This window comes from Misgurnus anguillicaudatus, chromosome 17 (genome assembly GCF_027580225.2).
Source record: "Misgurnus anguillicaudatus chromosome 17, ASM2758022v2, whole genome shotgun sequence".
In the NCBI taxonomy this organism is placed as follows: Eukaryota; Metazoa; Chordata; class Actinopteri; order Cypriniformes; family Cobitidae; genus Misgurnus; species Misgurnus anguillicaudatus.
This window is the reverse complement of record NC_073353.2, coordinates 14,724,967-14,737,899: the sequence shown is the minus strand read 5'-3', so window position 1 is coordinate 14,737,899 and position 12,933 is coordinate 14,724,967. Positions and strand designations below refer to the sequence as shown.

The 12,933-nt window shown below is 38.9% G+C and overlaps 1 protein-coding gene across 4 annotated transcripts in view; it reads right to left on the bottom strand.

The window, feature by feature from the left end:
* pard3bb (par-3 family cell polarity regulator beta b) overlaps nucleotides 1-12,933 on the bottom strand; it is a 441,444-nt gene that overhangs the window by 134,605 nt on the left and 293,906 nt on the right. For all 4 annotated transcript variants that reach the window (XM_055215428.2, XM_055215427.2, XM_055215429.2 and 1 more), the window contains one exon: nucleotides 12,511-12,720. In XM_055215428.2, the coding sequence (XP_055071403.2) occupies nucleotides 12,511-12,720 (210 nt within the window). The remainder of the gene's footprint in view (nucleotides 1-12,510; nucleotides 12,721-12,933) is intronic.

Genomic DNA, 12,933 nt, shown 5'->3' with positions numbered 1-12,933 from the left:
TTACAAACCTGTATAAATGTCTTTATTCTGCTGAACACAAAGGAAGATATTTTGAGCAATGTATATAACCAAACCGTTTTTGAGCACCATTGACTTCCATCATAGTATTGTCCTACTATTGAATTCAATGGTGCTTCTGTTTCCTGTTTTATTACAAATATCTTCCTTTCTGTTTAGCAAAACAAAGACATACAGGTTTGTTACAACACGAGGGTGAGTAAATGGTGACAGAATTTTTGGGTAAACTATTTAAATGGGACATTTCACAAGACCCTTTTAGGTTGTCAAATAAATCTTTGGAGTCCCCAGAGTACACATGTGAAGTTCTAGCTCAAAATACCATATAGATAATTTATTACAGCATGTTAAAATTGACACTTTGTATGTGTAAGCAAAAATGTTTTTGGGTGTGTCCTTTTAAATACAAATGAGCTGATCTCTGCACTAAATGGCAGTGTTGTGGTTGGATAGTGCAGATTAAGGGGCGGTATTATCCCCTTCTGACATCACAAGGGGAGCCACATTTCAATTACCTATTTTTCACATGCTTGCATAGAATGGTTTACCGAAACTAAGTTACTGTGTTGTTCTTTTTCAAACTTTCTACGCTGATAGAAGCACTGGGGAACCAACTATAGCACTTAAACATGGAAAAGGTCTGGAAAATTTGTATGATATGTCCCAGTTAATATGAGCCAATGAGCTGTGGAAATAAATCAGTTTTGTTATCATTTTGATCTTTCAATTAAACAAATTCACACAAATTAAACCTTTGATTGAAGCAAAACAACTGAAATGGGGGAAATATACACATTTTCATCATTAGAATAAACAACCATTGCTTTTCACAGCCTCCATTGCTTGTGTTTTATAAGGGTGCCAACAACTCTGATCAGAACTGAATGCATCCCTTGAATAATGCATATTGAGTAAAAAAACTCAAACCAAGTAAAATTTATAAATTGCCCAGCGGTTCCTATATAGATTTTTATATACAGTAAATGCAAGTTAAGCCATTACTTTGCAACAGTAAACAACTAAACCACACACTTTAAAAACATTTTCATTCAAATATCGACCTGTCTGGGACAGTAGGCTTTATATTTTCAGATTACTTTATATTGCTTTGTCACTCCCATGTGTAAATAACCTAAACCAGCACTGCCAGGGTATCAACATTATAGCAAAATGACTACTTTAAGCTCAGTTTATGCCCTCAAACTGGCCAACCACAAACTGTCTTATATATCACTTGGCATTATTGGGAGTTAAATACGTTTGTTTAGATTTTTTCCCCATCTTATCTCCCCTAGAGCATCATAGCATTCACATTATCATAATCAGGAAGGATGAGAAAGGAGGGATGCAGACAAACTAGATAGAGGAACAATAAAGAAAGTCATGGTAACTCAGAAACCTGCTGACATAACCATCTGTTACTACTGGCTATCCACTGCAGGCCACTGTGTGTGTGTGTGTGTGTGTGTGTGTGTGTGTGTGTATGTGTGAGTGTGTGTGTGTGTGTGTCTGTGTTTGTGTGTGTGTGTGTGTAGAGATCAATCTCGGCTGCATTATGTGTCTGCACTCTGGGGTTTTTCAGATGGTGGCGGAGCTACTGGGAGCAGATGTACGTTTACCAGGCCGCCTCGGAGAGCGTGTTAAAAGAGAGATGAGGAGACGTGTGAGAAAGCATCAGTCTTTCATAAGCTCACAGCAGTACTCTTACCGACTCCACATGCAGCTCAGGGGAAAGTCCTGATAGCCCTGTACTACTGGATTTATTGATGAGGGCTGCTTGTATGTTACAGACCAAGAAATGACAAGAGAAACGCAAAACATTTAATGGTCAAGATGAATCATTTGCACTGTTTCACGCACTTGGATTTGTTGCAGCCACATTGTGGTGGTTTTGGTAGTGAAAAACTCAACACAGATCCGTGAAAACAAATAAAAATGCTGTATAATGCATGTCAGGCCAGTAGTTGGTGATGTCACACAATGTCTGAACACATAACATGCATACGTATGACATAATTTTTGTAAGACGATAACATTTTTGTTTTCACAATTTTGCAAACGTTTGCATTTTCAGGCCCCTAAAAAAATACCACTGTTATGTAAATAATTGGCTAAATGAATACACATTTTTAATGTTTTGTGTTTATGTAGACATCATAATGATGTCATAATTTGTGTTCCTGTAGCACACGTGATTGGTAGTGTATTGTCTCTGCAGTGCAAAAGGTAAAGCGTATCTTTCCCAGGGTATACACGTACTCTTTTAAAGGTCACGTTCTTCCTGATCCCATTTTTTAAACCCTAGTTAGTGTGTAATGTTGCTATAATAGCATAAATAATACCTGTAAAATGATAAAGCTCAAAGTTCACTGCCAGGCGATATATTTTCTTGCATAGAATCCGCCTTTCAAAGCCTACAGCGAATGGCCGGTTTGGACCACAGCCCTCTATTTCCTGCTTTAATGACGTCAATAAAAAGGTTTTTTTGACTAAACTCCGCCCACAGGAATACGTCAGTCAGCTTTGGCTCAAACGGCTCTGCTAAGCTAAGCTGCCATCGAATCACAACACACTAAACAAGCTACACAATCAGAACTCGATATGTATTTCTGAAAGAGGGACTTCATAGAACAAGGAAGATATCAGCCAATTTTGAGGACATTTTTTTTACACGTGAAACATAAACACATGTTAAATTGCACACTGTAAACACAATCAAAGCTTCAAAAACACAGAAAGAACGGGAGCTTTAAAGCGATAATTCAGCAAAAAAATAAAAAGTACCCCATAATTTAGGGTGTTTTCACACACGCCTCATTTAGTTTGGTTGAATCATACCAGAGTTCGATTGCTCAATTGGTGCGGTTCATTTGGGCAGGTGAGAATGCAGCAATCGAACTCTGGTGTGCACCAAAAGCGGACCAAACAAGCGGACCGAGACCTCTTTAAAGAGGAGGTCTCGGTACGCTTTCGAACGAACTCTAGAGCGGTTCGTTTGTGGTGAGAACAAGATCCGAGATCTAACTGACCTAACTGCAAAAGTACTGCGTATTTTAAACTAAACCAGCTGCTGTAGTCAGCTGCGCAGTGCATTATGGGATGAGGAAGTGTTTGTTGACAGTTTCTATAGCAATATTAGCACAATGACAGATCGCGGACATAACTGGAGTTGCGAGAAGTTGTAGGCGGAGCTTCAGAAATTTGGTGTCTTCGCCATTTGTAGTGCATTAAAACGTTTTCAAGCTGCATCCACGCTTCATTCTCTAAATGAACAGTTTGTCTAGAGCGCTTTATACAAACTATGTATAACAACCACGAACATAATTACAGAGCGCAGTCGTATGTCCACGATGTCTAATGTATTTTCCTCCTTTTTGTTTACTACCGAGGTTCTGTTGGAATTTCGCACCGTTAATTCTGACCAATCAAGAAGCAGTTTAGGAAATACATTCAAATACATGTGGCCAATGAGTGATGTGGATCTTATCACATGACTAAATTTTGGTTTGTTTCAACTGGTACGGACCAGAGCAATCAGTGTGGTGTGAAAAGGAACCAAAACTGCTAAAAAAAAGCTGCAATGTATAATTTTTTGCTTTTGGTCCGGAACAAATGAACCGAACTACAGATGTGAAAACACCCTTACTCACCGTCAAGCCATCAGAGATACACATGTCCATCATCTTTCAGACGAACACAATTTGAGTTATTTTAGTAAATGTCCTGGCTACTCCAAGCTTTACAACGATAGAAACAGGAAACCACGGCGGATGTCTGTAGGAGCATTTACAGACATAATCCACATGGCTCCAGGGGGTTAATAAAGACCTTCTGAGGGTAATCAATGTGATTTTGTAACAAAAATTTTACACATTTTGTAAAAAAAATCCATATTTGAAACTTTATAAACTATAAAAACTAGCTTCCACTAGCGGCCAATGCGCAAACACCAGAGCGTTTCAGCGCAGACATAGCGTCAATGCGTAGTGACGTAGTAACAAATCCGGAAACAAAGTAGAGAGACCAAAATAACGAATAAGTAGTTTAAACTAGGGATGCACCGAATCCAGGATTCGGTTTCGGATTCGGCCGAATACTGGGCTTTTTGGCGGGGTTCGGGTTCGGCCGAATCCTAGATTTTTTTTCCACCGAACCGAACCCTAGGCTTGCGCTACGCTGGTCGACGTCACGCAGCCGTTGATTACACACATCGGGTGCTGACGTGGAGATGAGCTTTTTCTTTCGGTCAGCTGGACACACCAAAACTTTTAAACACGGCTGAAAACGCCTTGAGGACCCCAAATGCCAGCTGTTTTTCAGCCGAGCGCTTGGTAGCTGTGATGCTTCAGCTGTGAGCCGGTTGGTTGCTGTGGTAATGTCCCGCCCCTCCTCCACTGTAATTGGACGGCCGTGTGAAGACTGTGACATTGACGAGCGGAGCTTCTCACTCAAAGTTAAATATAGTTTTCAGCGCGGAGCTGCTTGCTTATTGGAAAAACGAGCGTGTCGCAACGCATCGCTTTCATTATGCATAGGCTTATGGTAATTGTCAAAATAGTTTTTCCAACTTGTCATCCTGGCATAATGTACAGTTAAAATTAAATAAAATGAAAAATACACTGCTGTGGACGTTTTTTACTTCATTAATGTGTTTTACTGTGTTGGAATAAGGATGCGAGTAGGATTCGGTATTCGGTTTCGGCCGAATCTTAAACGGTGGATTCGGGATTCGGCCGAACCTAAAAAATCTGGATTCGGTGCATCCCTAGTTTAAACCAAGGATTTTAAAGGAAATGGCAGAAAATTCCAATATAAGACGAGAGGATATTGAGTTGTCCCTATCTGTAGCTAAAACAACTCACAATGTACAGTTTTCGCCCGAGAGTCTATTCTTACCGGATCTTACGCTACGCACAATAGACATTGGCCGTTACCGGAAGATAGTATTATAGTATAAAAGGTTTAAATGTGGATATTTTTCGTACAAAATTGCATCGATTACCATCAGAAGGCCTTTATTAACCATCTGGAGCCATATGGATTATTTGTGTGAAGGCTGCAAATTTTCTGAAATCGCATTTTCTTTCGACCTGACACTTGATATATTTGCAGTTGTCATTTTACAAATCTGATAATTTGCCAAGCGAGTAGCATTGCCGGGCAATGAGAAAATCTCTAACTGGCTGAACATCCTCCAGTAAATCGACCTGACACACAAAAAACTAAAGCGAGAAGAAAAACAAATGCTAAACTTTCCCTGAGCCTCATTTATGCAAACAAACAAACGTCACACATCAGAACTAACCATCGAGTTGGAGGACGAGCTGTTCTTCCGAGGCTCAATCCAAGGCCACAGAGGCAGAATCCGTTTCCCCGCGGCCTGATTTCAACACAAACAAATGCAGATCCGCCGTTTCAACGCGCGCGGTGTGGTAATGACTGTACAGCCGCCCTATTATTCAGAAACACAGAGGAACCTCAAAGGCCTGCACCAGCTCCCACTTCTCTAATATGCATCAGAAAACTCTTTTGTTCCGACCAGTGCAAATGCTCATTGTAAATATCAATCCGCTCCGCACAATACCGAATGATGGGAAAAAATGGTGTGTCAGCCTGAGAGAGAAGGGATAAAGAAAACAGAAGAGATGCTTCCCATCATGCTCGTGTCTCAAAATGGAACCACTTTAAGGAAACGGGACTTTGGTACCTCTGCTCTGAGAGCCTTACATAATAAAGCTATAATGACACTGCTCTGAGCTCAAAGGAAAATAATGGAAACCATTCCAAAGGGAAATAAATCCCTTCTTTAAATGCATCTGTTTATCAACCTCACTGATGTATGGCCTTTGATATTTATGCGTTTCCTTTCATATGTAAGAAGGGCAGTGTTGAGGAGACTATATAGAGAGTGCATCCTCTTAATATTTTAAGAGGATATGGTGCAAAGTCTGTGAAAAGTTATTTTAGATAATTGTTTCTAAACACATTATAAAGGTTAGAAATGTATTGGTAAAACACACTACAAAGACCGTGAACTGTGTAGTACTGAATTGTGAAGTTACACCGCTAAACAGTTTGTCTACATTTCTGTGTTCAGGATTATTTGGCCACCCCAACACAATCCCAATCATCCATTCAGGGTGTAGCGGTATATGAAATTTGAGAGAGATGGCAGCTTTACTGCGAGTGGTTTTAGTGCTGACAGTGGACACAGCGCCAGCATTTAAAAGCAGATAATCCTGCCTATTTTTCCAAGATTTTGATAACTTATTTATTTATGTGCTTTTTTAATCATTCAAATTTAATAAAACATTTAATATCATACTTTACACAGACTTTAAAGGAACAGTTCACCCAAATATGAAAATTCTCTCCTAAACTACTCACTCTCATACCAGCCTAAATGTACAGTGAGGAAAATAAGTATTTGAACACCCTGCTATTTTGCAAGTACTTAGAAATCATGGAGGGGTCTGTAGTTGTCATTGTATGTGCATGTCCACTGTGAGAGACATAATCTAAGAAAAATCCAGAAATCACAATGTATGATTTTTTTAAACTATTTATTTGTATGATACAGCTGCAATTAAGTATTTGAACACCTGTCTATCATCTAGAATTCTGTCTCTCAAAGACCTGTTAGTCTGCCTTTAAAATTTCCACCTCCACTCCATTTATTATCCTAAATTAGATGCAACAGTTTGAGGTCGTTAGCTACATAAAGACACCTGTCCACTCCATACAATCAGTAAGAATCCAACTACTAACATGGCCAAGACCAAAGAGCTGTCCAAAGACACTAGAGACAAAATTGTACACCTCCACAAGGCTGGAAAGGGCTACGGGGAAATTGCCAAGCAGCTTGGTGAAAAAAGATCCACTGTTGGAGCAATCATTAGAAAATGGAAGAAGCTAAACATGACTGTCAATCTCCCTCGGACTGGGGCTCCATGCAAGATCTCACCTCGTGGGGTCTCAATGATCCTAAGAAAGTTGAGAAATCAGCCCAGAACTACACGGGAGAAGCTGGTCAATGACCTGAAAAGAGCTGGGACCACCATTTCCAAGGTTGCTGTTGGTAATACACTAAGACGTCATGGTTTAAAATCATGCATGGCACAGAAGGTTCCCCTGCTTAAACCAGCACATGTCCAGGCCCGTCTTAAGTTTGCCAATGACAATTTGGATGATCCAAAAGAGTCATGGGAGAAAGTCATGTGGTCAGATGAGACCAAAATAGAACTTGTTGGTCATAATTGATGAGTACCATCCCAAGAACACCATCCCTACTGTGAAGCATGGGGGTGTTTTTTCTGCACATGGGACAGGACGACTGCACTGTATTAAGGAGAGAATGACCGGGGCCATGTATTGCAAGAACAACCTCCTTCCCTCAGTCAGACCATTGAAGATGGGACGAGGCTGGGTCTTCCAACATGACAATGACCCGAAGCACACAGCCAGGATAACCAAGGAGTGACTCTGAAAGAAGCATATCAAGGTTCTGGCGTGGCCTAGCCAGTCTCCAGACCTAAACCCAATAGAAAATCTTTGGAGGAAGCTCAAACTCCGTGTTTCTCAGTGACAGGCCAGAAACCTGACTGATCTAGAAAAGATCTGTGTGGAGGAGTGGGCCAATACCCCTCCAGCAGTGTGTGCAAACCTGGTGAAAAACTACAGTAAACATTTGACCTCTGTAATTTCAAACAAAGGCTACTGTACCAAATATTAACATTGATTTTCTCAGGTGTTCAAATACCCATTCGCAGCTGTATCACACAAATAAATAATCAAAAAATCATACATTGTGATTTCCGGACTCCTCCTAGACCATGTCTCTCACAGTGGACATGCACATAGTACGATGACAACTTCAGACCCCTCCACGATTTCTAAGTGGGAGAACTTGCAAAAAAGCAGTTTTGTTTTCCTCACTGTAAGTAGCACAGGAATATTTGTAGCAATAGCCAACACTACATTGTATGGGTCAAAATAATACACTTTTCTTTCATGCCAAACATTATTATGATATATGTAACAATCATGTTCAATTAAGTTATTTTGTAAATTTCCTACCGTAAATATACTAAAACCTTATTTTTGTGAGTGTATGCACTTGCCAATTACATCATCTGGACAAATTATAAGGTGATTTTCTTCATATTTTAATTTTTCTGCACCATCAGATTTTCAAATATTTGTATCTCTGAAAAATATTGTCCAAACCATACAGTAATGTAGCACTTATTTATTCAAATTATGTATAAATCTCAATTTCAAAAAAATTACCCTTGTTACTGATTTTTTGGTCCAGGGTCACATATATATCTGGGCTCAGCAAGCAATTTTGTATTTTTAAGAGACATCTAATCGCCGTCCAAACACAGCCCAGACATCTAGGCTGAAACAAGGCAAAATTCGGCCCGCCAGTAAAAATGTAATAAACGTAACTTCTAAACATACCCCCCAAAAGAAATGAAAAAATAAATAAATAAATAAATGAAATCAAACACTATGTACTCACAGCTGACTTTGCTTACACATTGAAATATCACACATCTCGCAAATTATTTTGGCAAAAACGACATGTAACCAAATTCTAGGTTATTTTGGCTAGAAGTAGGTTACTCATAGCCAGCCTATAATGGGTCTAGAGTTAACCTAAATGGTAAAATGATGGCTATTGCTTGCTGGGGGATGGCATGATGATGAATAGAAAATGAGATAATTTTCCTATTCAGATGAACTATTACTAGACTCAAGGCTGGCAACCGTAAGGTTGCTATTTCGAACCCTCCAAGGGGTGAGCTATGAACCAAAGAACAAATGTGACATGAAAATGCATGAGAAGGTTGATAAACATACATAAGTATATAATTATATATTCAGCACTGGTTAGAATATAATGTTCCTGAACCCAGGCGGATCATCAGCCCACTACAGAGAATGTAATGAGAAGTGTGTCTCATCACTGTCCTCAGTAATTAACAATAAACTCCCAATGTTTTCTTGACCAGGAGATCTGTGTGTCTATGTGTGCACATGATTACACCAGATGTAATCATGTGTTGATGAGCGAAGGAGAAAATAACCCGATTATTTGTGTTAATGAGTTTGTTTTGAAGCTATGAACTCATAACTAGGTCATCGCGAGTTGCACTAGTGAACGAGATCTTATTTAAAACTCGCAGAGCTTATTTCAAATTGAAATCTATGAATAAGGAAAGTAGATTGAGTTTGACTATTGTATATAATCCTGCATTGCGTGTGTGTGTGAGACAGGATGTTAAACTCTTCAGCTGTGGAGTATCTGTTCACACTGATCATAATGAACAACCCATCTCACACGCTCACTGTCTTTCACCACATGTCTGTAGTCTGTCATCTCAGGAAGGCCCAATTAAGCTGGTGTGAAGTAAGAGGAAGCACATGACAGAGACAAAGCCAAACACTTTACTCTCAATTATTCTTCCTCGACAGCCACACTGTGCAACTCACTGCATCTCGCGTTTACAGTCCTGATGTATTTCTGAAAAATCACACCACCTGTGTTATGCACATGACTGCAGTGAAAAATGTGACACGCATTGATAACGAAATATTTCATAGCGTCTTTCAGATTTACAACTGAAATATAATTTCACGCAGGTGAGAAATTGTGAAATCTGTGATAGACTGACAGTTGCCACAGGTTTGCCAGGAGAGAACATTAGTATACATAAGTTTGTTTTAATATGAAAATGTTAGCCTTAATAATGTCTATATACTAGCGCACTCCAAAACACGGACAAAGTTCACATTTAGAAGATGTCAGCATTTAAAACTTAGTGCCAGATTTACTAAACAGGGCGAATTAGCGTTGGAGCGCAATTCCAAAAAAGTGAGTGGTAATATCCGTGGGTTATTTACTAAAAAGGCAAAAATTAAATAACACAGCAGTAACAGTTGATTTTCATATTGACCAACACAATCTACTAAGAGCAGAGCAAATAAGTTCAGGGTCGCAAATAAGTAGAGCTGATGCTACTGCAGGTGCAGATGATCTACTAACACCTGATGCGCTTGAGTTCAGCACCACGGACATCTCAGCTGAAAATTCAGGCTGTTAAATCCCAGCTAATGAAGCCATAGTACACTGAAAAGAACTGGAGGACAAAAAATTAAGGTATACAAGAAGTTTTGAAACACCTGCTATTGTCCCAGCAAGCAATTTTGGCTAAAACAAGGCTAAATTTGGGCCGTCAGTGAAAGTCTATTAGATGTCTACCGTAGGCCAAGAATAGACAATACGTGTTTAAAACAAATGATAGCAAACACCTTGAACACCTGTTGATTTTGCTTACATGTTGGAATATCATACATCTTCAATTTATTTTGGCAAAAATTGTATGTAATCAAATTCAATGTTATTTAAGGGAGAAGTGGGTTACTCATAGCCAGACTAAATTGGGTCTATAGTTAGCCGTCTTTTAAACGTGTCGGTTTTTGCCTGCTGGGGTGTGACTTCTCCTAGTGACTTCTCTTTTATTTTCTATAGCAAACAAAAAAATAAAATGGCTTGGCATGTTAAAAAATCCTCTGCCTTGTAGCATGCGCTCTCTGATGCCGCTCCTATCAGCAACAATTGCAGCCATATTAAGAGCAAAATGATTTAAAGGAACAGTATGTAAGAATTTATATCAATTAATCATAAAATGGCTCTTATATGTCACTAGACATTAAGAAATCATTTTCATTTCAAATACTTATATCACTGACAACAGTGGTCTAGCCAGGATATTGTCATTTAAAAAGTGGAGTTGCAGCCCGCAACTGATGTTTATGTTGTCATGTTGTATATTGGCCACCAGTTGTGTGATTGCAGTACCAGGTTTAGCCACAATCCTACATACTGTTCCTTTAAGACATGTTTTTTTTTCAGCGTAAATACCAGTAATATCACGTGGAAACATTAGTAAGTCACGTTGCGTGAATCATTTAAATAATCTCCTCCCATTAATTGTGCGTCTGAAAAGGAAACTCCTTAAAATGCATATGCAATAAGATCAGTTGCAAAAATAACTAGAACACCTTTTCAGCGCTAATTAATCAATGCACGTCTTTAGTAAATCACGACAGTCGTTACTCCAAAATGATGGTTTGCGCTATTAGTAAATCTGGCCCTTAGTCTTTTAATTTTACCAATATGAATCAACGATTTGTTTCACATCATTCTGTACTCTAGCTTCTGCTCAGATTTCATGTTGTGAGGTTAACTAAATGCTGTAGGTTATTTTAACTCTTTCCCCGCCATTGACGAGTTATCTTGTCAATTAAAAGAAAACGCTTCCCTGCCAATGACGAGAATTTCTGGCTTTCCGCAATACCGCTATTATCCACCAGGTTATTATCCACTTCCGCAACTTTTACAACCCGGAAGAAAGCTTCACGTTAAAGAGAAAGAACTCCGTGTATGTTTTAAAGATCGCTCTGCATCTGATCTCTACCAAAAGTCCTTCACAAAAATGGAATTATCTCAGCTCTTTGTTAAAAATTTGATGTTTTTGAAGAAACCTACCCATATTTAAAAGGTGATTAAAAAGAGAACTAATGAAGCTAGATGAAACGTTTTTTTTTTTAAAGCAGAGGGTCTGTTCTTTCATTTGATATATTGTATGTTTATATATTTTAAGAAAAACATTTTCTGGAAGGCATTAAACTTTTGTGAAAAGCATGAAAAATGCTGGCGCTGGCAACTTTTTTTAAAAACGCTGGCGGGGAAAGAGTTAAAATGGGGAGGAGCCACGCAATACATCACTCCAAACTTCCTGTTTCATTTGAAATTACATAGACAAACTTTTTTTTGCCACAAAATTAAGCACAAATGAACAGTTTGAACAACATTTGAAGGGATGATCGTGTCCACTAATAAAAAAAAATGGGAGTTGAGCCCTCAGTAACTAATATATATTTTCTGCCTGTGGACGTTTGTCTGTATGTATTCTTATGCAATGTTACCATCGGGACACAATTTAAGCGTTGCGAACGTTAACTTTTCAGCAACTTCTCCTATCTTATTGATTGTTGTGGACACTGTTGCATGTTACGGCAGCTGGTAGAGCAAAGAAAGATTAAGATTGTGGTGCCCAAAATATTTTTTTTGTGTTGACCCCTGAAGTATACAGGTCAAAGTGAAATGTGACGTAAATAAAATGCTTTCTCTTTTGAGACTTTAATGTGCAGAAACAGCTGTCAGCAAGTTATTCGGTTGTGCTTTAAAAGGCTATTTTGTTTATTGGATCAGCCCAACATTGGGTCAACCAATGGTATGAGTTTGCCCGTCTAGATGGTCAAAGAGTATCGATCTTTGTTTGCAAATACAATGGCAGAAAGTCAAAGTTTGGTGAATCAGTCTGAGAAATATATTTTTACAATTCTGTTCACTGCTGCTAAAATAAACACTAAACGCTTAAAATCCTGTGTTAGTCTTAGTGCTGCATTGTGAGAGCTCACCGTCCTCATCCTCTGGTGGCCCATCGTAGGATTTGTCGATAGCTGCACGGAAGCTCTCGTTGCAGCCACGCCCCCTGACCATGTGAGGGCGGGGCCTGTGAAAGGACAGCAGCTCGTTTTTCTTGGCCTCAGTCATGGCAGTCTGTAGACTCTCTAGAGAGCTGGACTTCTTCAGACCTAACGTGGGTCCCAATTCAACCCCTTCACTCCCTAAAACAAAAAAATGGATAAGAAGTCACATTTGTGCACTTTTAGGTCAAATTATGTTTGTATACTTTATAAAACTGCTTACAATGTGGTATTGTATTGTCAATCCTTAAAGATGTCTTTATAAAATATAACACCATTTTTTTACAACACTGATAAAATAACCTTAGATTAAATTTGACTGAAAGCTTCAGAGACTCATTGTTTTTTTTTTTA